Source organism: Mirounga leonina, unplaced genomic scaffold, assembly GCF_011800145.1.
Source record: "Mirounga leonina isolate KUSES-001 unplaced genomic scaffold, KU_Mleo_1.0 Mir_321, whole genome shotgun sequence".
NCBI lineage: Eukaryota > Metazoa > Chordata > Mammalia > Carnivora > Phocidae > Mirounga > Mirounga leonina.
The window spans coordinates 1-25246 of record NW_023270680.1 but is presented as its reverse complement, the minus strand read 5'-3'; the positions used below and the strand labels follow the sequence as shown (position 1 = coordinate 25246).

Below are 25246 nucleotides of genomic sequence, written 5' to 3'. Positions count from 1 at the left end.
ATACTGCGAGGTGTCCAATTTTTAGACACTGTTTGATTTATATTTATCACTAAATCCTTCCATTATCCCTGGGTTTTAGGTATAATTGCTCCCATTTTGAAAGTGAAAAGACTATTGCCCAGGAGGTCTTTGTAACTGACCTAAGGTTGAGGAGCTAGTAAGTGGCAGTGCTGAGATTTGTGCTCCGGTCTTCTGACTTCAGACTCAGAACTTGTCCAGAGCACAGTGCCTACTTCATTCTCCCTGTTGTCTCTGGTTTGGCTCTGCCAGCTGGAGAGCTTTCTGGTCCGAATGCCTGCCTTGTCCAACTCCTTATTTGGGTTTCACAGGACAGTGAGATTGTCTTTGCTCTTCTTGGTCTTTTGATCTGTATCAATTGGAGAATTGGATAAGCAAGTACTAAGAAAGTCTGTTGAGATTCTGATTGGAATTGCACTGAATTTATGCATCCATTTGAAAACTGAGTCCTCCCTTCTATGGACATGGTGTATGTATTTCTATTTATTCAGGTATTCGTAAACATTTCCCAATAATTTTCTTAATGTCTTGAATATAGATTTGGTCGTAAGTAACTTACGGTTTCATTGCTATTATAAATGGCTTCTTTAAGAAGTTATTTTCTCTTTTTTTAAAATCAGTAAGGAATTAATTTTTCTCATATACACATATTAAAAGGTGAGCAATCCAGGGCTGGTTTGGCACATGCAGTTATGCTATAGAAGGCACTGGCTCCTTGGGGCTTCCTTTGCACCATCTCCAGCCCATGGATAGTACCCTTCTTGCTACAGGATGGCTCTTCCAGCCGGAGGTACAGGTTCCTGCTTCCGGGATGGAATGGATGAAACGGGAGAAGGAAGGAGAGAGTGCCTGATGGATGGACCACAGTGGCTTCTTCATCTGTAGGAATGCTCTTTGCCTCAAAGTCTGATTTTAACAGAGCTGTAGCAACTTATTTGTTATATAACAAAAATATTTGTATTATATAAACAATATGTAATTGTTATGTCCTCTTACTGTCAAAATCTTTCCGTACCCTTGTTTTAGATGTGTTTCTTGTAAACAGCATATGGATGAATTTTATAAAAATGCAGTCTATCTTTGCATTTTAAGGGGATTATTTAGTCCATTTGTACTTATTGCAAATACTCGTATAACTTAATTTATAGCCATTTTCTATTGTCTGCTTTCTATTTGTTTTGCCTTTTTTTTTTTTTTTTTAAGTAGGCTCCATGCCCAGTGTGGAGCTCAATGCAGAGCTTGAACTCATGACCCTGAGATCAAGACCTGAGTTGAGATCAAGAATCGGACACTTAGCCAACTGAGCCACCCAGGCGCCCCTGTTTTGCTTTTAAAAATTTTTTTTTTTAATCTTTTCTCTGTTCTTATTTTTTATTAACTGAATTTTTTCTCATTCTCTATTTTTCTCCAAACTGAAATTTAAAGTTTTATGATTTTTTTCCCTATTTTTTTGGAATTACTATTGAATTACTAAAACACTTAAATTTAGGTGTTAAGTGGATGAACACATAAATGAATGAGCTGACAAATGCTAAATATAAACAACGTCTTTAATTCTTTTCCAAACAACACAAAGACCTCATACCCCTTTAATCTACTCATTCCTTGCCAGGAAGGATGTGATATAATGCTGCCATTGACTGCTTTTAATACATTCTCTTGGTCTGAAATTTTACTCTGATGTGTTTAAAGATTTTTTTTATGTATTTTATTTGAGAGCTTCCAGTAAAAACCCTGGGCTCTGAGTCTTCAGTGGGCTTCCTTGAGCAGAAACACTGCATATGTGTTTGTAGGAGAGCTGACAATACTGCTTCGTCCTTGGCCCCCCATCTTGTTCATGTTTGCTAGATAGAAATGCCAGCCAAGGTCGGGATAGGGAGCCCCCCATCTGTTAGAGATAACATAGTCTTTCCCCTTCCTGATGCACAGGAGTGCCACAAGGTCTAAATGAAGGGTCGCTGTCAATTAGGAGCGCGCAAGCTGTCTGATGTGCATGTGAACCCTTTGATCTCACGACAGCGCCCTTCTTCATGTGTGGTCGCTCTACAAAATCCGAGGACTGATGTCTGGACTTTGCAGAGAGTAACTCTGTAGCTGCCGTGGACCGGCCGTCAGTACGTGAGCCTGAATCAAACTGTGTATAAACTTTATGGAGTGGCCTCTTCGTTTTCTGGTCTCAAAGTCCACCTTTGAGCAGCGTTACTGTGTGGCCACCATGTACAACCCTGTGTGGAGTCCTGCGGATCCTTCCAGTGGAGCACTGAGTGTGTGCATGCTTGCGGGCATGATACTAATTTCAAGACTCAGCCCTCTGAATTCATGCTCCTACTTCTATTGGGGCCTATTCAAGGTAGCCACGACCTTAAACATACACGATTCGTGGCGTGTCTCGCAGTCGTGGGTACTTTTTCATGGGACGTATTCAGGGTTCCTATGTCATCGTCTGTCTTTCACGAAATATTTCCAAAGTGACTGCATTTTGGCGTTATATTATCTATTTCTTACTATTTCCAAACAGCCAAAAAAAAAAAAAATCCAATTCTCAGTTTGCCCAGCGTTCAGTCTCTTAAATCTGAATTTTAGGGAGAGGGGCTCAGAGTCCCTGCCCCCTTCACCCTTGGTGCGCAGGCGTTTGGACCTCCAGTCCCAGAACCAGTCTCCAAGAGAGTTTACTTTCAAGGCCGGCAACTCCTGACCCAGATGGGAGGTTGGGAGATGGAGGAGCATTGTAGGGTTGTGTTGGCTCATCCTCCTCCGCCTTGCCCAGCCAAGAGAAATTCCCTGGAATAACTAAGCAAGAAGCTGGGAGAAACAACAGGACAGTTTATTGTCATCACTGCTCATGAGGGGCCGTGAAGCAGGGCGGGAGTGTGAAAGGTGAGCCAGAAATGGGCAAGAGTGGTGTGATGATTGGTGGAGGGGGCCGTGGCAGTGGCTTGGCCATGGCAGGGGTGGGGGAGGGGGAAGGAAGGATAACTAGAGCTAGTGCAGAGTCCCTTTTCCCCAGCCCGGTCCTTCTCCCAGGAGCCAGAGACAGGGACGCCCCGTCCAGAAAGAGTCCAGGCATGAGCACTCAGGAGAAGCAGAGCTAGATTTCACTCACTTCCAGCAGTTTCCTCTGGTCTGTTTCCTGAGGGAGGCAGAGGGGCAGGATAGTGTAGGCAGAGGAGGTGCAAATTCTTTCCTCCAGCACAGCTTCGTTCTGGAGCCAACCGGATCCAGCACTAGCCTTATAGTACCTGACGCCAAGAGCCCCAGCGTCCCACCATGGATACGGACTTTCCTGGCTTCCTGGGGTCTTTGTCCTGGGGGCCACTTGGTCAGGGACAGGGGCTCTTCGGGCTGGGCCCCCACTGGGGTAGAAACATAGGCACGATGGCCCTTAGGACTCACTGTAAGGGTCCCTTTCCCTCCCCAAGCCACGCCTTCTCCATCTCTGCTCCTCTGGACATCCCTGCCGCCCAAACACAGACACATACTTTAGGGACTCACCTTCTTACATCGGGACCTTCTCCAGCAGTACAGACACAGGGGCACCAGAGATGCCAGAAGCAGCAGAACCCAGACACCCAACAGCATGACCGGAAAGCTTATGAACAGGGCCTGGGGACAGAGGACCAAAGCTGTTGGCACCAGAGTGACTGTGCCATCTCTGTCTCTCCCTCATTGCCAACACAGGGCCTCTCTCTCCCCCTTCATCCTCACATCTGTAGCTTCTGGAGGCGCTGAGGAAGGAGCCCTGCATGAGGGAGGGGGTGTTGACGAGTCTAGCATGCAGAGAGCAGCCAGAAACCCCTCTCATCAGGCCTCAGTGTCCTCATCTGAACAGTGACAGGCTCAGGCTACGATTCGGTGCCCCGGCAGCCCGAAGGCTGAAGAGGATCCAGGGAGGACGTGCATTTAATCCCTCTGCAGCACTTTGCACCCTTGCAACATTGGTTCATTTATGATTATTTCAATGTTTGTGTTTTCCATGAGTCTGGAACACCGCCAAGCACAGGGACTGTTTCTAGTCTGCTCAATGCCACAGCTGTGGTGACAGTAGTCTAGCTGGGTGTGGAACAGGTGACATGAGCTACCGTCTTGGCCCTCCCTGCCCAGCGCCTGCTGCACCCCTTCCTCTGCACCCCCACCCCCACCTTCAGCATGCTCAGGTAGGAGAGGCACAGGTGCATCCTTCTGGCTTCTTCTGGACTTGGGGTGCTAGGGGGCGTGGTGGCCTGGGACCAGGCCGTCGAGGAGACATGACAGATATAGTCTCTAAAATAAAAGCGGTGCTCATAGAAATTACGAGCCCCAATGACGATGGCGGCAATGGCCGTGGAGAAAGCTGCCAGGGCGAGCAGGGTCCTCAGCAAGGCCTGGTGAGGAGAGGAGGCAGAATGAGACCTTGGAGACTCAGTCTCTCCGGGAGCCCAGCTGGGGAGACACGGGTGGGCTCTGGGCAGGAGGCTTGGTTGGGCCGGCCTCCAACTTCTGGGCCTGGCGTCCCACCCCTGCCCTTCCCCAAACTCACCCAGTAGATGCCACCCCGTTTCTCGTAAATGAAGGCGACAGCTCCAGCCAGCACAGCCTGGGGACAGATGGAAGCAGGACCGGGGCTAGCCCAGGAGACACAAGCCCTCCAGCTGCCTGCTTCTGTTTCCCTTTGTAACGCCCACGGACAGAGCCAACCATCGGCCGGTCCTTCCTTGGAACACTCCATGTGGACCCGAGGTTTTGAGCTAAGCTTTGTTGTCTGTAGTTAGTTAGGCCTGGGTCAAACTCCCGAGGTGGCAGGACCCTCTGTTTTAGTGACATTGAAGACCCCTCCTTCCCTTCTCCAAAACCCTCCTTTTAAAGCAATGGTGTTTTATGGCGGTTCCAGATGGGGGTGTGGAAGCCCTAGCTTGTTGGGGAAGTTCTCAGTGCAGGATGGGTCTGTGGGTGGCCTCGGGTCCAGACGCCTGTCCCGGCACCTGGGCTGACAGAACAGGAAGTCTGGTGCATCCCGGGGGACAGATGGATTCGAATCCTGTTTGGTGATGCCGTAACTAATCTGCGTGTTTTGCCATTGGGTGGACGAGGATGATTACTTTTGGCTCTTCTCTCAGTCAATATTCTGTGAGTGTGGGTGTGCCGAAGGGTCGTGCTACCACGACCTGCCCCCAAGCCCCTATTGCAGATCGCACACACCCATCAGTGGACATTCACCCCTGTCCTTTGGTGGCACCCACTAGATTCCCACCGCGTGGAGGACCCGCAGAGAGCTATGGGAAATGACCAGGAGTTGACCTTATCTTGTAGACTATACCCTTTCTGGTATGTTCTGCCTCCCCATCTCAATGCAAGTGTCTGGAAATGAGCTGGGTCCTAGGTCTTTTGTTGATGTTTGCTGCTGAACCTGGGGGGAGGTGGCCAGGCTGGCGGGAAACCACGAAAGCTGGCCATGGGACTTTGGTCAGACCACCACTTCCCTCGGCTATTTTCTCATCTGTAGAAACAGCGAATCAGCCTCGATGACTTCGGGGCTTTTCGACTGCTGACATTTTATAGTATCCTGGTGATGGTGATGGTGATGGTCTATCACCTCTGACAGGAGGCGAATCTGTCCCTTCTTGACCCATCAACCCTCCTCCTGCCCGACTCACCACAGCCCCTGTCCAGAGGGCAGCTCCTGAGCCACACAAGGTGCAGCCGTAGAAGATTTGGAGGAAGCCCCCCAGAACTCCACTCAACACCCCCAGTACGATCTGCACCACCTGGAGGAAGAAGAAGAACCTAAGAAGTTGGCTCCCAGATCCCTGGGCCCAGGAGCAACACTCTGCCCCCACGTCTGAAGCAGCTTTAAGGACCTGCCACTCCAAGTATAAACAACAGGAACCATGTGAAGGAGAAAGAGGGGAAGGGGGAAGGAGAAGGGTGAGCCAGCCCACGCTAGGTCTGGCAGAGGGGAGAGGGCGGCTCAGGGCTCCACTGGCTAGGCCTATAAATGGCCATGGCTCCCCTGCACCCTTTTAGTCCAAAGCCCACCCTCCTTCAGCTTTTATTGAGAAGGCCAGTAAGTGAGTAAAAAAAGTCAGAAATAGATCACAGGCGATCTGGATTTCTAATAAGGAGATAAAACTGGCTGAGCTTCCAGTTCGGAGAGGTTGGCCATGAGCGTGCACAGCAAAAGGAGGGTCTTCTTCTCCTGACACGGGGAGCCTGGGCGCCCCTCTGGGCCCCTACTCACCCAGGATGCCACCAGCAGCCGGCTTCTGCCCCAGGTCTGGGAGGTGGCACCAGGGGCAGGGGACTGAAGCAGGGAGCACCCACGTATCAGGAGCATGGCCAGAGCTGACTCCTGGTGGATGTGCACGTGGATGTGGGTGGGCTGTGGGGTCCCAGGGTCCGCCTCACCACCGTCTACTGTCCCCATGCCTGCGGACATCTGTCTGGGAGAGAGGAAGGAAGCGTGAGCGAGGAAAATTTGGCAGGATGTGTTCAAAGATCCCATTGGCCGTTGGGACTGGTGGAGGTCTCTGGTCACAGAGCAATGTCCTTGGCCCTTTCTCCAGGGTGTCGCGTCAGGACAGCCTGATTGCTGGTACAGTGGCGACCGCTGAGCCCGCTGGAACCTCCCCCTTCACCCCAGATCTGCTGTCCCCTCATCCTCCCACGGCGTCAGGGTCTGGACCAAGCAGTGCCCTGCAGTCCTCACCTCTCCACCCTCTTCCGCCAGCCTGCTGTCACAACCCCTACCCTGAGCCCTCAGGCTACGGGGCAGAACCCCAGGCCCCACTGCCTGTTGAGCTCCCGTTGCTGTAGCTACTCCGCAGACGGGCCTGGGGACACCCCTCAGCTCCTAAGTACCTCCCTCTCCACCGATAGTCCCTCCACTCCACCTGGCTTGTTGAAGCTCCCCCACCCAACAATGAAGGAACCAGTTGCAGGTGAAGGTAGAGGTCAAGGCCAGCCTGACTTGGCATCAAACAGGGACACCTGGTCTCTACTCCTGCCACCTTCCTAGAGTCCATGGTCCACTGGTGGTTGGTTCCTCCCTCTCTCCATTCCCAACAAGCTCTGGGCCAGGCTTTGGAGGCCTGTGAGGGGGTAGGTGGGGAGTCCAGTGGGGAAGTATCCTGGGAAAGGGCTGCCTGGCTGTCGGCCCCGCCTCACCTGCTCTCCTTAGGGCCCCCGGGGCTGAGTGTGCCACAGGGATGGCCAGCTGGGCTGGGCTGAGCAGGAGCTGGAGCTGGGAACCAGGCGGATGGAGGAGGAGGTTGGTGGAGCACCAGAAGGGCAGGGTGGAGGAGGGGCTTGCTGAACTTTAGCAGCAACCTCTCTGGAAGATAGCCAGGCAGAGGGGCCCCTGTGTGGGGGGTTTCCAGCTGCCAGCCCATCCCTGGGCTCTGGCTTGGAGCGTGGGCATGAGGTGGGTGGCCTGGGAGCCCATAAAGCTGATAAGTCCTGGGAAACCCCGGGAAGCTGTCCAGTCCCCCATGACCACTTGGGCAGGTGCTTTCTCAACACAGGTCTGCAGGTGCTGTGAGTGTGGGCCCCGTCTGTGTTGTGAGAGTCCGTATGAGTGTGCGTGTGTGTGTGTGTGTGCACTCATATGCGTGCACTCTGCCTTTCTCACCAGCCTGGTTATCTACTCAAGATGGAATCCCCCTAGAGGGGCCCCTTTGCCCTCGCTGTTTTCTGGGAAGTTGCAAAGCTGAAGGTCAGACCCTCTTCCCTCCACCTCTTCCTTCTGCTCTTCTCTTCCCAGCTACTGGTCCTCAGCTGCCGATGGATCCTCCCAGCCCTGCTCTGCTGAGGCTCCCAGAGGACAGCAGGTGAGCAGGGTCCCTACAGACCAGGTGGCCCCTTCCCAGGAGACTCTCACCATAGGACCTTCCTCTCTTGAGGAGTCTTCAAGGCTGGTCCCCAAAGCCCCCATCCTATCTCACGGGATGCTGCTCCCAGTTCCCATAGGACTTGCTAGGGGTGTGGAGGGATGCCCTAGACAGGGTGTGACCTGGGGAGGGGGAGGAGAATGTGTCTGGCTCCAGCAACCTCACCAGGCCTCACCCCTCCTTTATTCCTGGTGGGGTGGCTGAAGCTCAGGTGGTCTGGTGGTGAGAGGTCCTTCAGAGTGAAGCTGGAAGGTAGAGGGCCCAGGATGTAGCACAGGTCCTGGTCCTCTCTCCCCAGCTCCAGGAACACCGAGAGGAGCGAGATAGAGAGAGTGACCAGGGCAGCAGGGATGAGCCTCACACCCTGGAGTCTGGGGGGTGTGGGAAGAGAGTCTTCATGGGACCAGCCTGGTCCAGAAGAAGAGCAGGGGGCTCAGCTGAGCTAGGGTTGGAGTGTCGTGGGGGAAGTGGTGGTACCCAGGGGCTCAGTGGGAGCTGGAGCCCAAGGCATATTCAGGGCTGCCCCATGATGCTGGCTCCTGGGACCCAAGGGGGAGATCTGGCTGGAATCTGGGCCAGACTTCCTTGTGTGTGTCTGTGAACAAGTCTGAACCTACTTGTGTGTCTACAGAATTGTCCAACACCTGTCCTTTATACCTCTAAGGAGACCAGGTAGGCACAAGAATGACACTGCTCTGTAAAGGACATAGAATACAAGGGAAGACTTTAGGGTTGCCATCTTGCTAATGTTAGAATCGTTATTAATACCGTTGTGATTTCCGTCAGTGATACCAAAGTAGGATGCCAATTAGAATTACTTTTGGAGCTTTGCAATTGATTCCAAAGTGCATATGGAGAAGTAACCTAGCAAAAAAGACCATGAAAGAAAAAATAACACGAGGAGGGTCACGAAATAACTCAATATTAAACCCCATACTCATCGTTAAAATAGTGGCAAGGTTGCCTGACTCATCAGACTCACCAATGAACAGAATATAAACACTAGAATAGATTTGAATTCCTAGGAGAATTTCATTTTTGCTCAGGAGAACATTTTAAATCAGTAGGAGAAAGATAATATATTCCTCAAACATAACATACCCTTCAGAAGTTAACCATCTGGGGAAAGAAACCCCACAACAAATTGGATCTGTACCTTCCAACTTACAAGATAAATCCCAGATGGATCAACATTTAAATGTGAAAACTGAAAGCATAACACTACTTAGAAGAAAACAGGGAAGAATTATTTTATAATCTTGATGTGGTAAAGTCCTTTTTAAGTATGATATAAAATCCAGAAATAAAATAAAAATGGAAACTGATTAATCAAAAAATAAATCATAAATTGCAAAGAAATATTTGGAAATCACGTCACAGATGATAATTTTCGAATACCCAAGATCCTATACAAAACAAAACAGTAAAACAAGAAGGACCTGGGTATGGACAGAGAGCTCACAAAAGAAGGAAAAAAGGTGTCTTAAACATATGAAAAGATGACCAATATCACTCATAATAAGAGAACTATGGACTGAAACTATACTAGAACAGTCACAGAAAGCAGATCAGTGGTTGCCTTGGGCCAGGGTCGAGGGGTTTATTGGGGAGAGAACATTAAGGAATTTTTGCAACATAGAAATGTTCTCTATATTGATTGTAGTTGGGGTTGTACAAATGTACGAATTTGTCAAACCTCGCTGAGATATCCACCAAAAAGGGGACATTTTGCTGCATAAAACTGATTAAAATCTATAAAGGGATGTAATTTTCCTGATATATATTTGAAAAAGATTAAAAAATCTGCTGACACCTCCTGCTGGCCATGGAGAGGGGCAGTGGACATTCCTTGACCTTGCTTCTGCTTGTGAATGGCATGGGGTAGCCCCACACAGGGCAATATTTATTGAAATGACACATGCATATTCCCATTGACCTGCCAATTCCCCATTGTTTGCAAGAGGAAATTGATGTCTATCAATAGGAGCTGATTGAGGGGTGCCTGGGTGGTTCAGTTGGTTAAGCGTCTGCCTTTGGCTCAGGTCATGGTCCCAGGGGCCTGGGATGGAGCCCCGCATTTGGCTCCCTGCTCCTTGGGGAGCCTGTTTCTCCCTCTCTCTCTGTCACTCCCCCTGCTTATGCTTTCTCACTCTCCTTCTCTCTTTCATAAATAAATAAATAAATAAATAAATAAATAAATAAATAAATAAAATCTTAAAAGAAATAGGAGCCTGCTGAAAACAATCATGATGCATTCAGACAAAGGAACACTGTGCAGCCAGACAAATGAGTGAGAAAGCATTTTATGGACTGATGTATGATTATCTTCAAAACACAATTCGGTGAACAAATCATTGTGCAGTTAGTTTATGTAGTATCCTGCCATTTGTGGGAAAAGGGGGAGGAGAATATATTTTATATGCTTTTCTATGCAAAAAATGTCATTGTGGGATATATAAAAAATGATAATATTAGTTTCCAACTAGAAGGCAACTAGGTGGCTGGGAGAGAAAGATGGGAGGGAGGGTTTTATAGGTATATCCTTTTGTATCTTTTGAATTTTTAACCATATGGAAGTATTATGTATAAATATATATATTAAGTCCCTGAACTAATTCAGATTCCTTTCATTGCCCAACTCAAGACCCAGACAAACCGTGTCAGACCATTCTGGGGGGAGGCCCAAGAATATATGTGGTGAAGAACTCTAGAGGTGATTGGATTTGCATCCCAGATTAAGGCCAGTGTGACTCTGCTACCTGCTCTGGGAAGACCCTTTGGATCTTGACAAGGGACTGTTTTCTCTCCCTTCACTCATGCAACATATTCCTTTTTATCTTCGCTGGTTCTCAGACCTCACTTTTCTACGTCTTCTTCCCAGCAGGCAGGATGACCCAAAACATGGTGACCGTGAATGGAGTTGATGTGGTCTCTACACTGTCCCAGCCCAGCCACATCAACATCCACATCCACCAGGAATCAGCTTTGGCACAATTGTTAAAAGCTGGGGCTTCCCTGAAGGAGATCTTTTCTCGCCCTCGGGACACCGGCCCTTCCGAGGCCAGGATGAGCTATGGGCAGGTGGTATTGGGGGTAAGAGGAGCAGGTGGTGCAGAGGATGGTAACTCTCCTTCAATGGGATGAAAAAAGAAGTGGGTTGACTCTTCATGAGAACTTATTATTTGTATCCCATCTTTTTTGGGAAAAGAAAGTTTTGGCAGGTTCCCCTACACATTTAGATGGAAAAGAATGATGGGCCTCTTCTTTGGTACAGTGGGGGTGGTCTCAGCCGGAGGTGGGGGGCAGGTGGGTGTTAGCTGAGTTTCATGGAACCCATGTGGACTGAGGGCCTGCAGATGCGAGGCACTATTACAGGCACTTTGGAGAAAACTACAGAGAGTGTCCCTAGTCTATAACCTAAAAGGGCTCAACATCCATCAGAAGGGAACACACCACTACAGGCATGCCTAGAATGAAAGGTAGAGCAGGTGACATCCTTGGGGATCGGCCTGCAGCAGTTGGCATCTGAGCCAGACCTCGCATGGTGGAAGAGTGTGTGTAGACAGATAGAGGTGAAAGATGGAAGGAAAGGAATTCCAGGTCAAGAGAACGTCAGGAGCAAGGGTGAAGAAGCCAGAAAGCTTCAGGCAAGTTCTGTCAGAGTAAAGAGAATGGGACTCAGGGCAGATCAGACTGGAAATGCAGCCCAAGGCTCTACTGCTGAGAGCCTTGACTGACAAGGTGAGAAATTGTCCTGAATCAGCTTCAGTAGTGGGAAGGCTACGGGTGGTTTCCTAGCAGGAACCTGGGCTTTTTAATGAACCTGCCTCCCAGCCAGCAGGTGTCCAGGGAAGAAGGGTGGAGGGTCTGTGCCTGCCTGGGCCCTGCAGAGATGCCAAGGAAAGAGAGGAGTCTCCATCATCTATGGATGACGTCTCCATGACTTGGGAGTGAGTGGGCTTGGGGTACGAGGGAGGAGAGGAATCCAAGAACATGCTGAAGTTTGGTGTGACCAGGAGCCTGAGGCTCTGGAAGGCAGGCTAGGCAGACACTGGAGGTGCAGGTGAGGTGTGGAACTTGGATGTGGCAGATCTGAGGTGCTGGCGGGCTGAGAAGCTGGTGATGGCCAAGAGGCAATGATAGCTGGGTTCTCCAGGAAGCAGACATGAATCAGAGTTAAATGTGTAAAAGGTTTGTGAGAGTGTCACACCTATGAATGAGAACGGAGGGACCAAGATTGGGCAAGGGGAGCCTCCAGATCATGATGCAGGCCTGACAAGGTCTCTGCCAGCCCTGTGGGGAGCTTGGGAGCAAGAACGGCCACTTTATAGGAGAGCCACGTTGGATGGAAATGGCCGCCGTACCCACCGCCTTGCTTCACCAGTGGCTGGGTGGCCATCCCCAAAGAGTGTGCCTGTGGCTTGAAAGACGAAGGGACCCTGAAGCTGCTGACCACTGAAGGCTGTCAGCTAACACACTCCTTTCTTGAAAGGGGTCCTTTCAGCTTATCCTGGGCAAGATGGTGGGACTCCTAAGGGGGAATGAGGAGAAAAAAGTGGGAATCATCCAGTGGGATGACAAAGAGTGGCACTGAGGAGAAAGCAATGACAAAAAGCCTGACATGTCAGAGGGACGGAGGAGAGCCACAACATGCTGCTTCATGGATGTGAAGGGGACAGAGCCTTCCAGAATCAGAGCTACAGAGAGGTCAAGACAGGAAAAGGAGAGGAAAGCCAGCCAGGTACGAGCTGGGTGGCCTCTCCTGGGGCGTGTGGGCTGGTGGGAAGGGAGTTGGCTTTTCACCCTGTCTTGCAGGTGATCCAGATATTGCTGGGGGCTGTGAGCTGTGTTCTCGGAGGGTTGCTCTGCTTCGGGCCCTGGACAGAGCTGCATGCCTCAGGCTGCGCCTTCTGGGCAGGGTCTGTGGTGAGTCAGGAAGGGGCTGTAAGCTCAGTGGCAGGCAAGTGGTTATGAGCAAGGAGAAATTTCCTTTGGATCTGGGTCAGGGATTTGGGGAAGAAACCAAAGACCAGGATCCAAATGCCCTTCACCATGAGGAAGTGGCCTTGAGGGGCGAGCCAATCCCTGTCACTCTGTACTTTCCTCCTTCAGGCCAGGCTGGGAAGGCAGGGCAGCTGTGATGGAGTCCTGTCCATCTACTCCATGTCTTTGCCAGTCCCTTGGATCCTGCATCAAATTGGCTGTCCTGGGAATGGGTGGGGGGGGGGTCACTTCAGGAGAGTAAACTGGAAGGCTTTTCCGGTGTCTTCTCTCTGCAGGCTGTTGTAGCAGGAGCTGGGGCCATCATCCATGAGAAGCACCAGGGCAAACTCTCAGTGAGTCTTGGGTGTTCTCTGCCCCCTCCCATGTCTGTTTTTCTGCTATTTTTTGGTCTTCTTCCCTTTAGTTCTTAATGTCCCGGGATCTTTCCTGGAGGGGTGGGGAGGGTTTCCTGGGGCAGGAAATGAGGAAGAAGAGACAGGTTTGGGGCCAGGACCTCATGGCTCTCAATAAGGAGGGTCTGCGCCCTGCATTTCTCCCTTCTAGGGCTGTGCATCAGGTCTGCTCACGCTGGCTGGCATCTCCACGGCCGTCGTTGCTGTTGTCCTCTGTGTGAACAGCTTAACCTCGCCAAGTGATGGCTTCCTTTACATCGACTCTGTGTGTGAGTCCCCAGAACCTGCCACCCTGACCACTGGGTACAATGAGACGTGGCAAAGGAGTCGCATGTCACGGTGGAATGAGGATAGGTGCAGAACCTACATGCAAATGCTGATGGTGAGAACAGAGTCCAGTCTTCCAGGGACCCAGCACAACTGCCTGTTCGCAAGGAGCTGGGGGACTGGCAGGCAGAGATGTAGGCTCTTGGAGTGTGGACCTCATCTTAGGTCTGTGGTTCAGGAGGTTTTAACTTAAGCTGGAGACATTTCTCAGACCCTCATGGCATAAGAATTCCTGACTCAAAGGGGATGAGGAGCAAAGGGCAGACATTTAAGAGAAAATGTCACAGAACGCCCTTCTATCTTTTCCGGTGTGTGTCTGGCCTAGTTACCTATTGTTGTGTAAACACAACACCCAACACACTTTGGCTTAAGACTCTCATTTATCATTACTTCTCACATTCTGTGGGCTGGCTGGGCTCAGATAGGCAGTCTTTACTTGGGTTTTCTCATGCAATTGCTGTCAGACGTCAGTGGGGGGTGAAGTCTTCTGAGAGCTCGATTGGGTTGGAGCTCCAAGATGGCGCTCAATTGGCTGGGAGCTCAGCTGAGGCTATCAACCAGAGAGCCTGCAGCGGCTTCTCCATGTGGTTTGGGCTTCTCATGGCATGGCAACTAGGTTCCAACAGGAAGTATCTCACTGTGAATATTTCAGGAGGTGGGAAATGGAAGCTACTGGCACAGTGTCACCTCCACTGTATTTTGTTGTCCAAAACAGTTACAGGCTGTTCCAGATTCTAGGGGTAGAGAAATAGATTCAGCTCTTCACAGGTTGTGGTAAGGTCACATTGCATACAAGCAAATGGGGTGGAAGCTATGGGTGCCCCATGGTTGGAAAATGTAATCTGCTTTGGTGGCAAGTAGTCAGTTGGACAGAGTCTGATACCTGGCCAGGTTGATAAGGTGGTAGTAAGAGCAGACTCAGAGGAGCAGACTGCTGACTGTGTCTTTTTGCTTCCTTTATCTCCAGAATTTGTTCCTAGGCATCCATGCTCTGCTCCTGGCTGTCTGTGTCCTGCAGGTCATCATATCCTTGGCTTCCCTGGGCATGGGTCTTCGAAGCTTGTGTGGCCAGAGCTCCCAGCCCCTGGTGAGCTGTCAGGGAGGCACAGGGGAAAGAATGGGTCTGTTTGGTGAAGCTCTGGGAACAGGGAGGAACATCAGGGCCAGGAACATCCCTCAGCTTCTTTCCAGCACTCAGCTTAGTCCTTTGCTGTTTGGGGAGCGTGCGCCAGCACCGTGTTTGGGTTAGCTGCAGCCCTCTGCCTCTTCAGACCCTCCTTTGTGCCTTCCTGTCCCAGCTCTCTGGGTAGCTCCCCCTCCTCTGTACCTTTTCCTTCCCCTCCTTCTTTCATTTGCCCAATTTCAAGATCTAGGAAGCTAACTAGGCCCCATCTTTTCCCCAGCAATGATTGATTTCCCTTGTTTTTTTCAGGATAAGTAAGGGTCCGAGAAAAAGCTACTGGGGGAGAATCAATGCCTCCCTCCCCCTCCAAGGAGAAGACTGTGGCTGCCATCATCCTGTGAGCCCTGCGGACCCTGCCTGGGCCTCCACATGCCCCCGGCCAGAGCAACCTAGGGCCTCTGGAGAGGCCAACATCCCTTCCCCAGGGCCCCTCACTGCCCTGTCCCTCACACTTGCCTCTCCTTTGGCCACTTGTCCCAGCCTCCTCCTCTTCCCACTGTTCCTACTCCAGTGGCCTCAATTCAAGGAACAGGGGCTGTCGCTTTTCTCTAATGCCGATTAAACAGAAACAACAGGAAAATAATTTTGCCCAGAAAAGATGTCGTCTCCCTTTCTTCCACACATGGTATGCTGTGAAAACATCTTTCTCTGTGCTGACATGTATGAATTTAAGTGAGGGCCAGTTTGGGACATGGAAACAAGGTCCCAATAAGACCCAATATATGTCCCACTGTATATCCCAAATGGCAAACTTCCTTTTTATGATTTCCTTCTGTTCAAAGTAAAGTGAAAATAACTCTCATATACTTAGAATCTTTTTACCTGCTGAGATTGTATTTAAGCATCTATAATTTTGACTAAAACTTTCTTATAGAACTATGTGAGGCATGAAACAAGACTTTTTCCTCCCCTCCCTTCCTTCCTTCCTTCCTTCCTTCCTTCCTTCCTTCCTTCCTTCCTTCCTTCCTTCCTTCCTTCCTTCCTTTCCTTCCTCCTTTCCTTCCTTCCTTCCCTCCTTCCTTCCTTCCTTCCTTCCTTCCTTCTTTCCTTCCTTCCTTCCTTCTTTCCTTCCTTCCTTTCCTCTCTCTCTTTCTTTCCTTTCTACAGTAGAGTTAGTTCTTTCTCTACACACACACACCCCTATTATTTTTCACTTTCTTTTTAAATGATATGAGGAATTTAAAAAACTTTTTTCGTTTTCTTTATACATCTATAAATATATAGTATACATATATAGTTGTAAGCATTTCTGAAGGGTAAGAAAGCAGATTATGGTCTGTAGAATTAACAAGTGATCGTTATTCTGGCTTTTTTTTTCTGATTCCAACATAGTTGGCAGCCTTGCATCTCCGTGTGGCTTTATGAAATCTCTGTGAGGTAGGATTTATCCCTCCTTGGCAGACTACAGGGGAGGAACTAGTCTTCAAAATCCAGGCAGACTGCCTCAGAGCCCCCACCTTCACCCACATTTAAGAGAGAAATAACAGTGCTGTCTCACAGGGCCGTGCTGAACAGGTGCAGGGCTGCTAAAATGAGTGAGGCCTGGCCCTGTGCGTGGGGGTTCAGAATGGAGGGCCTGCTTCTGTCTCTCCAGGGCCTCCTCACCGCCTCGTCCTTAGATAGAGGTTTGTAAATAAGCTTGTGTAAGAAAAGGCCACAGAGATGACCCAGAAATATGTTCAGAATATTGGACAGGGGTTGGCAAATTTCACCCTGAGGGTCAAATCCAGTCTGTCACCTATTTCTGTAAATAAAGTTTTATTGAAACACAACCACACCTATTTGTTCACACATTGTCTATACTTCAAGGGCAGCGGTGAGTAGTCTCAACAGAGACTGAATGGCCCACAAAGCCTATAGTAAAAAAAAAATCTTTACTATCAGGCCTTTTCCATAAGAAGTTTGCCAGCCCCTGGTGTAGGGGACCACTTTGGGGTGGTGGGTGGCGGTGGCTAGTTCCACTGGGTGATTGACGGGAGCCTCTATTCTTGCTGCCTTAAGTGTGACTCTGCCCAGATGCACTGGCCTGGGGGATGGGCAACTCGAGGCAACTTGGGGCAACTCGGAGAGCTTGCTAGAGATACACACTCTGCCCCACCCCAGACCTGCTGAATCAAAATTTGCATTTTCGCAAGATGCATAAGGTGGTGCTTCCTGTGCTGAGCAGATTTTGAGAAGTGGGGGGATAGATAATCACACCTGGGTGGCTTGCTGGGAGTATTCAGATATGAAACGAGCCCCCTTGAATTTAATCATTTTGTTTTAATTCTTTGTGTGAACTCGTTAGATGCTATTAATTTCTGTGTGTCAGTGTTTCTTAACCGGTCCATTTATGGCCAGATCAGATGGAAGTGTTTTTCATTTTTCATACTGGGAAATAAATGTCAACTTGGTGGTTTTTTGTTTTTTTTGTTTGTTTTTGGTTTTTTGGATGTTGTTGCATGAAATGTTCTTTTTTTTTTTTTTTTTTTAAGATTTTATTTATTTGACAGAAAGAGAGCACAAGCAGAGGGAGCATCAGGCAGAGGGAGAGGGAGAAGCAGGTTCCCCGCTGAGCAGGGAGCCCAGTGTGGGGCTCGATCCCAGGACCCCGGGATCATGACCCGATACGAAGGCAGCCGCTTAACCGACTGAGCCACCCAGGTGTCCCACGTGAAATGGTCTTTTAATGTCGGAGTCTGGCAACTTCTCCCCACCCCCTGCCCCCCGGAAGTTGCTAAGTCTCTGAGGGAAGGTGGCGCTCCCTCTCTCTGACCCCTTCCCCCTCACCCCGTGACTTAGCCCTGGAAATTTCTCGATCTTTTCCTTTTCTGTAGGAAATCAGATGTCAGACCCTTCTCCCCTTGCTTTTGTTTACTTAGAAAAACCCACAGTTACTGGTCTGTCTGCACGGCTCCATCTTGGTGGTGAAACTGTGTATAAAAAGATGGAAACAACCTCATGACCCTGACATGGGTCAGGCAAGTAATCTCAAGCCGGTTTATATTCATTGAAGGATTTAAAACCAGAGTATACACAGGAAATGGTTTTGTTTTCTAATCACTGCTTTATTTTGTTTGGAGCCTAGTACAGGGCTTGAACTCAAGATCAAGACCTGAGCTGAGATCAAGAGCCAGAGGCTCAATTCCCTGAGCCACCCAGGCACCCCTCTAATCCCTGCTTTTAACTTTGTTTTGTCAACTCCCCATTTCCCCATTGGATGTGGGGTCCTTTAGCATCAGGACCAGATTCCAGATTCCATAACCTGGAAATGGCCTCACATTTGGTGCTCAAGACCCAGTGCTGTTCGTTTTTAAAACTGCACTGGACAGAGCTCGGCTCCCCCCTCCGGTGTAGACCGGGCTGCTGGACTGGGAGGCACTGAGACCGGGAAGAGGGACGAAGGGCAGGGCCTCCTCTGCTGCAGGAGGCAGCGGAGGGAGGGGACGGGGTGGGGACTGCCTTGGCTCAGCTGGATCCAGCGGATGTAGTGTCTGTCCTTGCTCAATCTGGGAGGCACCAGGCAATTTCCCCGCCTTCTGCTCGTTAGATACCGGGGGCGGGGCGGTTGGGCAAACTTCCTGGAAAAGCATCTCCAAAGGAGCGAGGGCTATGAAATGTCGGGAAGGGGACTGCTTTCCAGCAGCGGGCGCGTTCCTTTACTATTTCTTACCCCTGCAAAGAGCACGGTCTCTTCAGATATGCTACAGGGAAATGGGGTACAGCCGCATTGTCTCAAACCGAACAAGGAAGACCCTGGAGCCTGCAACCGAAAGAACTGTTCACAAAAAAATGTGCAGTGAAGGTTTAGGAAAAACTGTCAACTTCCTTTTAAAAAATTCCTTTTCAAGTAGGAAGGAGACATCTCAACGGTTTTTTTTTTTTTTTAAAGATTTATTTATTTATTTATTTGACAGAAAGAGACATAGCGAGAGCAGGAACACAAGCAGGGGGAGTGGGAGAGGGAGAAGCAGGCTTCCCCTTGAGGAGGGAGCCCGATGTGGGACTCGATCCCAGGACCCTGGGATCATGACCTGAGCCGAAGGCAGATGCTTAACCGACTGAGCCACCCAGGCGTCCCTCTGAGGCTTATTCTTAATCAATTTTTATTTTATTTTATTTATTTATTTTTTTAAAGATTTTATTTATTTATTTGACAGAGAGAGACACAGCGAGAGAGGGAACCCAAGCAGGGCGAGTGGGAGAGGGAGAAGCAGGCTTCCCGCTGAGCAGGGAGCCGGATGCGGGGCTCATCCCAGGACCCTGGGATCATGACCTGAGCCGAAGGCAGATGCTTAACGACTGAGCCACCCAGGCGCCCTCAACGGTTTTTTTCACCGCTAGGTGCTGCTGTGAACTTCTTCAGTATTTATCTGCCCAGTTCATTCTCGCCCTCCCCTCTTGAGGCTCCCCCTTCATGAGGATTTCTAATTTTTTAGTGGATTCTCTTGACATCTTAAAAAAAACCAAAACACTTGTGCACTTAACCAAATAATTCTAAAGGTAGTTGATAGCCTATCTCTCTCTGAAAAATACAATGCCTTTAGAATGCTCCTTGCTATATGACCTTGTCTTCAATTTCAAGTTCTAGCTTGGTTTATTTTAACCTCACAAATTAGACATCTTATTTTTGCGTGTGTACTCAGTGTTTGCTTAGATTTGCTTATGTTTTTATTAAGAACAAAAAGCTCTCCTTTTCTTCTTGTAATTCTTGGCTTTTTTCTGAAATTGCTTTTTCTTCTTCCTTAATTAAGGTACATCCTTTCTAAGTTTCTTTAAAAGTAAAGGTCTCCTTATTTTTTATTTATTTATTTTTAAATTTTATTTATTTATTTGCGAGAGAGAATGAGATAGAGACAGCATGAGAGGGGGGAGGGTCAGAGGGAGAAGCAGACTCCCTGCCGAGCAGGGAGCCCGGTGCGGGACCCAATCCCAGGACTCCAGGATCATGACCTGAGCCAAAGGCAGTCACTTAACCAACTGAGCCACCCAGGCGCCCAGTAAAGGTCTCTTTAAAAGTAAAGGTAAACCTTCTCACTTTGTCTTGATCAGAATATTCTTTATTATACCCAGCTTGAGATAAATAGTTTCACTGGATAGACAATTCTTTCTTTAACTAAATGTAACCAATTCTGGTGGCTTTTAAGATCTTTTCCCTTTCTTTGGTGTTTTGAAGATTTACTTCAGAATGTGTGGGTGTGTATGAATCTATTTTCCCTTGAAAAATTCTTCCTGAGGGATTATTTTAAATAATTTTGAGTCCCAGAATTCACACTTTTGTTTTTAAAGATTTATTTATTTACTTGAGAGAGAGAGAGAGAGAGAGCATGCACGCAATGGGGGAGGGCAGAGGGAGAGACAGTCTGAAGCAGACTCCAGCTGAGCGTGGACCTGGAGGTAGGGCTCGATCCCACCACCCTGAGATCAGGACCCTGAGCTGAAACCAAGAGGCAGACACCCAACTGACTGTGCCACCCGGGCACCCCCACACTTTTGTTTTTAAAACCTGAGAAACTCTGAGTTACGCCTGTGATCCGTCCCTTTCCTACACTCTCCCCTTAATTCCCTCTGAATTCTCTGTCAGACATGCGCTGGACCTTCTCACTCCAGCCTCCTGATCTCCTCGTTCCTTTTCTGTTTTTCATTTTCCATCTCTCTGTTTCTACCTGTTGCATTCCAGATAACTTCTTCATAATTATTTGACAAGTTTACTCATTACTGCCCCAGTTATTATAATCTGTGAAATTTTAGATTCTTGTTAAACATTTCTAGACGTTATCTTTCCTTCTTTTTCAAACCCTCCTATCCTCTTTTGATCCTCTCTTGTTTCTCAGTCATGCCGCTGAGGATCTATTTTATTTCTTTAAACTTACTGCATTATTTGTTTTATTTTCTGTAGGAAATAACACCAAAATTTGAGGTCTTTGTTGTCTTCTGCTACCTACTCATGATATTTATTTATTTTACTTAATTTATTTTATTATTATTATTTTACCATTTTAGCATGTTTAAGTGTAAGGTTCGGTCACATTAAGTACATTCACATGGTTATGCATCCACCACCACCACCTGTCTCTAGAACATTTTATCTTCCCCAACTGGAACTCTGTCCCCATTAAACACTAATTCCCCCTTCCCCCCTGTCGGCCCTGGTAACCACCCTCTACTTTCTGTCTCTGTGAATTTTATGCCCTAGGTACCTTATATAAGTGGAGTCACACAATATTTATTCTTTCGTGACTGGCTTATTTCAAGGTTCACCTATGTTGCAGTGTGTGTTGGAGTTCCCTTCCGGCTTAAGCATGGGCGATATTCCATTGTATGCATATAGCACATTTAGTTCAGCCAGTCTCCTGTGGATGGACGATGTGGTCTGTAAATGTAAATTTGGAAATCAGCAGTGAATTGTAATGGTAAACAAACCCTCCCCTTTGTATATACAGGAGTGATATTAGGGAGAGTTGGGAGGACGGCTTCTAAATATTTGTTGGATAAATCAATAAATGGCATGAATTATCTTTTCCAGCTGTGCACAGAATGTGTTTGAGCCATTTATACCCTGTTTGCATTGTGATTAATGGCACAATATTTGGGTGGTCACTGAGTAGGGCTGCGATTTCCAATGTGGGATGAGAAGAACATTCCCACTAGGATATACATCAGAACCATCTGGAAACTCTCAAGTTACCTATCTTTTCTTGGTTGAAATGCATTGAGGTGGGGAAAATACTTTTTGAGAACCAATGGGCTAATGTTAGTATGGAATCTCATAACGAGGTGGCCTTCGCATTCATTCCCCACTTTTTTAGGAACAGTCCCGGAGGGCGCCTGGTGGCTCAGTCATTAAGCGTCTGCCTTCGGCTCAGGTCATGATCCCAGGGTCCTGGGATCGAGTCCCACATCGGGCTCCCTGCTCGGCAGGAAGCCTGCTTCTCCCTCTCCCATTCCCCCTGCTTGTGTTCCTGCTCTCGCTATCTCTCTCTCTGTCAAATAAATAAATAAAAAATCTTAAAAAAAAAAAAAAAGGAACAGTCCCGGATTTCCATTTGGGAAATCTCTTTTCCTCATTGTCTGGCTATGTGTTCATGGTGGGGCTTTATCCTCAGTTCCAGGGATAAAGCAGGTGACCCAAACTTAAATCAAGCAGCAGATCATTTCCCCCAGACCATGGTGGTTGTTTTGGGAGTGGGCACACCTAAGCTGGTCACATCAGAGTAAGTCTTCGGGATACCAGAGAAGGCTCTTGCTCTTTATGCTGAACTTGAACCTGGAAAGCTGCAGAGTTGGAGCTGTTGCAGCCGTATGGCCACCATGAGAGGTCTTCCTGGAGCTGCCAAAGACCACCTTGGAGCTTGAGAATGAAGACAAGCTGTGGAATCAGAGAGGATGTGGGCAAAGCCCAGTCCAAGGGATATTGCTTGAGCCTGAATGCAGCAGTGCCTGAAGCCGGAGTGACTCTTGACCATTTTAGTATGTGACCAAATAAGTCACCTTTTACTTAAGCCACTTGCAGTTGCAACAGTTCTAATTAATAAGTGGAGAGACAGAGATGCCGACCTGGCATTTGAGTTGACGTCCAGGAATCTCCGGGTCCCAGATCCTGGGGAGCTGCTCTGAAAGTGTCCTGAGCCGGGACTGAACCCAGGTACTTGTTCGACTGTTGTTACTTGGTGGGATAGAACATTATCTAACATGGGGGAGAAAATCGCAGATGCACCAACATGACTGTCACATTATACTGACAGCATTTCCCTAAACTACCACTCCCTTGTGAACAAATTTGGGTTACAAAATCTTACGTGTAGGGGCACCTGGGTGGCTCAGTCAGTTAAGCCTCTGACTCTTGATTTCGGCTCAGGTCATGATCTCAGGGGTCATGAGATGGAGCCCCACATGGGGCGCTGCACTCAGCGGGGAGTCTGCTTGAGATTCTCTCTCCCTCTGCCCTCCCCCCCACCCGTCCTCTCTCTAAAAAATAAATAAAATAAATCTTTTTAAAACAACATATGTGTAGCATAACAGATTGTATATATTCTTTGCAATGTATGCAAATATACACATGCATGCATATGTAAATGTATGGATATTTATTTATATATGCATAGGATGGTTTTGGAAGAGAATACCAAAACTAGCAACATTGACTGTCTCAAGGGTGGGGGGAGTGGAACTGAGCATGTGGGAGATGAAGTAGGAGGGAGATTTTCATTGTATACCCATTCCTATGTTTGGAATATTCCCTATTCAAAAAAGTAATTTGAATTAAATCATTAAAAAACTTTTTAAAAATTGAAGGAAGACTTCCCCTAGATCCTTTCTTTCTTTTTTTTTTTTAATTTTATTTATTTATTTGAGAGAGAGAGAATGAGAGACAGAGAGCACGAGAGGGAAGAGGGCAGAGGGAGAAGCAGACCCCCTGCCGAGCAGGGAGCCCGGTGCAGGACTCGATCCCGGGACTCCAGGATCATGACCTGAGCCGAAGGCAGTCGCTTAACTGACTGAGCCACCCAGGCGCCCCCCCCCAGATCCTTTCTGTCTTCTCTGAGCCATCTGGCTTTATTACTAACCTATCTGCTTGTGTCATTTTGCTTCTTTAAAGCGAGCCAACAACACGACATCCTATGATCCATGGGGTGACCCCGCGTGCACGGAGAACCCAGACAGCAGTCAGGCCGGAGGCGGAAGAGCCCCAAAACTCATAAATCGTGAAGAGCCCTTCTCTTAAGTGATCAAGCAGTCTCCCTTAGAGCTGAGATTTCAAGTGGTCCCCCTCCTTGGCTACTTTGGGAATTGGGAGTCGCTGGCCAGACTGCCCGCGAGGGGAGGAGCCCCTGGAGAGTCTGCGCTGGGGCGGAACTGCCCGTGCAGGCTGCCCCTCCTTCATGTGCAAGGATGAGCAGAAAGCCAAGGATGAGCAGGTACATGGGGGAAAATAGAGGCTGAATGAGCTGAGAGAAAAACAGGCCCTAAGAGAAGCAGAAGGGATATTAAGAACATCCAAATAGCATATTTAGCATCTTTTCTTTTTAGATTTTGTTTATTTATTTGAGAGAGAGAGAGAGAGAGACAGCACCAGCAGCTGGGAGGGACAGAGGGAGAGGGAGAAGCAAGTTCTCTGCTCGCTGAGCAGGGAGCCCTGTTGGGGGCTTGATCCCAGGACCCTGAGGTCATGACCTGAGCCAAGGTAGACGCTTAACGGACTGAGCCACCCAGGCACCCCTGTTTAGCATCTTTTTAATGGCTACATAATATACCCCCAATCTCCCTGCTGGTGAGTTTTGACTTCACTTCCTGTATTTTTGTCCCTGGAAACACCGCTGCTCTCCTGGACTGCATTGATCAGAGCTTCTATTGCTATGGGAGGAAGTCTTTGGATAGGATTGCTCATTGGAGGGTATAAATATTTAAAAAGGCAATAAATGTCATCAGAGAGCTTTCCAAAAAGGCTGCAATAATGCACATTTCACCGGCAGTACATTAAAGCATCCTTTGTACTTCTCCTTAACTTCACCACTAATTTTTATCCCTGGTAGATATTATAACTCTTCCCAATTTTTGCAAGTTGTTATTTTAATTTTCACCTCTCTTACTGTTTATGAAGTTGAGTATCTTTTTCATGTATGTGTTGGATCTTTATTGTGCACCTTCCAACAGTCTACACATATGGTGCAACCTTCCTGGACTTTTGTGAGCTCTTTTTTAACAGATTTTAAATTTTCATTTTTTTTTCAAATCTGGTGGGTTTCTTTTTTCTCTTTTAACTTCATTTATGGCATCTTTGTCATAATAAAATGTTTAAAGCTATTTTTTCTTTGATGACTTCTGTCTTCATGTCTTGGTTAAGAAAGTATACCCAACTCTTGGATTGTACATACAGTTTCCTATATTTTGTTCTAATATTTTTGTTTTATTCTGTACAGATAAGAATTTAATTCTTCTTAGATTTTTATATAGTGTGAGGTAGGAGCTCAGCTTTATTGTCTTCTAGTTAGAAAACAATTCCAGTCAGCAACACTGACTATTTAAACTGTTAATTCCCCGATCTTTGTCATATATTAAATTCCATTATTAACTGGGGTTCACTATGTACTATGTATTATTCTATTAATTTGTCTGTTCTTATTTGATTATGTTCAGGCATTTTTCATCCCATGCGAGCCTTAAGAGAGTGTTATCTGGGACACCTGGGTGGCTCAGTTGGTTAAGCAGCGACTCTTGATTTGGGCTCAGGTCATGATCTCAGGGTCCTGGGATCGAGCCCGCATCCCTCTGGCTCCAGGCTCAGTAGGGAGTCCGCTTCGGGAGACTCTCTGCTTCTCCTTCTGCCTCTCCCCTTGTACATGCGTGTGCTTTCTTTCTCAAATAAATAAATCTTAAAAAAAAGAAGAAAGTGTTATCTAATTCTGCACATGAGAGGTTGGGGTTTCAATTGGAATTAAACTAAATATCAATTTTGGAAGAATGTATACTTTTTTTTTTTT

The 25246-nt window shown here is 48.0% G+C and overlaps 2 protein-coding genes across 2 annotated transcripts; one reads left to right on the top strand and one right to left on the bottom strand.

Moving 5' to 3' along the window:
• Nucleotides 1-3035: 3035 nt before the first annotated feature.
• Nucleotides 3036-6920, bottom strand: TMEM176A (transmembrane protein 176A). The gene is made up of 5 exons (XM_035029781.1): nucleotides 6233-6920; nucleotides 5649-5759; nucleotides 4535-4591; nucleotides 4158-4379; nucleotides 3036-3621 (listed from the first exon to the last, which is right to left on the bottom strand). The coding sequence occupies exons 1-5, from the start codon at nucleotides 6494-6496 to the stop codon at nucleotides 3499-3501; spliced, it is 777 nt and encodes a 258-aa protein (XP_034885672.1). The 5' UTR covers nucleotides 6497-6920; the 3' UTR covers nucleotides 3036-3498.
• Nucleotides 6921-7728: 808 nt separating this feature from the next.
• On the top strand, nucleotides 7729-15536 carry TMEM176B (transmembrane protein 176B). The gene is made up of 7 exons (XM_035029780.1): nucleotides 7729-7820; nucleotides 10762-10973; nucleotides 12696-12806; nucleotides 13160-13216; nucleotides 13428-13658; nucleotides 14571-14690; nucleotides 15036-15536. Exons 2-7 carry the CDS (start codon nucleotides 10770-10772, stop codon nucleotides 15042-15044), a joined length of 732 nt encoding a protein of 243 aa, XP_034885671.1. The 5' UTR covers nucleotides 7729-7820; nucleotides 10762-10769; the 3' UTR covers nucleotides 15045-15536.
• Nucleotides 15537-25246: the final 9710 nt, after the last annotated feature.

Excerpts from the sequence above, each read along its gene's own strand:
- TMEM176A (XM_035029781.1), bottom strand. The coding sequence starts at position 6,496 with ATGGGATCTTTGAACACATCCTGCCAAATTTTCCTCGCTCACGCTTCC. Across the intron at positions 4,380-4,534 it reads AACGGGGTGGCATCTACTGG|GCCTTGCTGAGGACCCTGCT; the intron begins GTGAGTTTGGGG and ends TCTCCTCACCAG. Across the intron at positions 3,622-4,157 it reads CCTACCTGAGCATGCTGAAG|GCCCTGTTCATAAGCTTTCC; the intron begins GTGGGGGTGGGG and ends CTCTGTCCCCAG.
- TMEM176B (XM_035029780.1), top strand. The coding sequence starts at position 10,770 with ATGACCCAAAACATGGTGACCGTGAATGGAGTTGATGTGGTCTCTACA. Across the intron at positions 12,807-13,159 it reads CCTTCTGGGCAGGGTCTGTG|GCTGTTGTAGCAGGAGCTGG; the intron begins GTGAGTCAGGAA and ends TTCTCTCTGCAG. Across the intron at positions 13,659-14,570 it reads CCTACATGCAAATGCTGATG|AATTTGTTCCTAGGCATCCA; the intron begins GTGAGAACAGAG and ends CTTTATCTCCAG.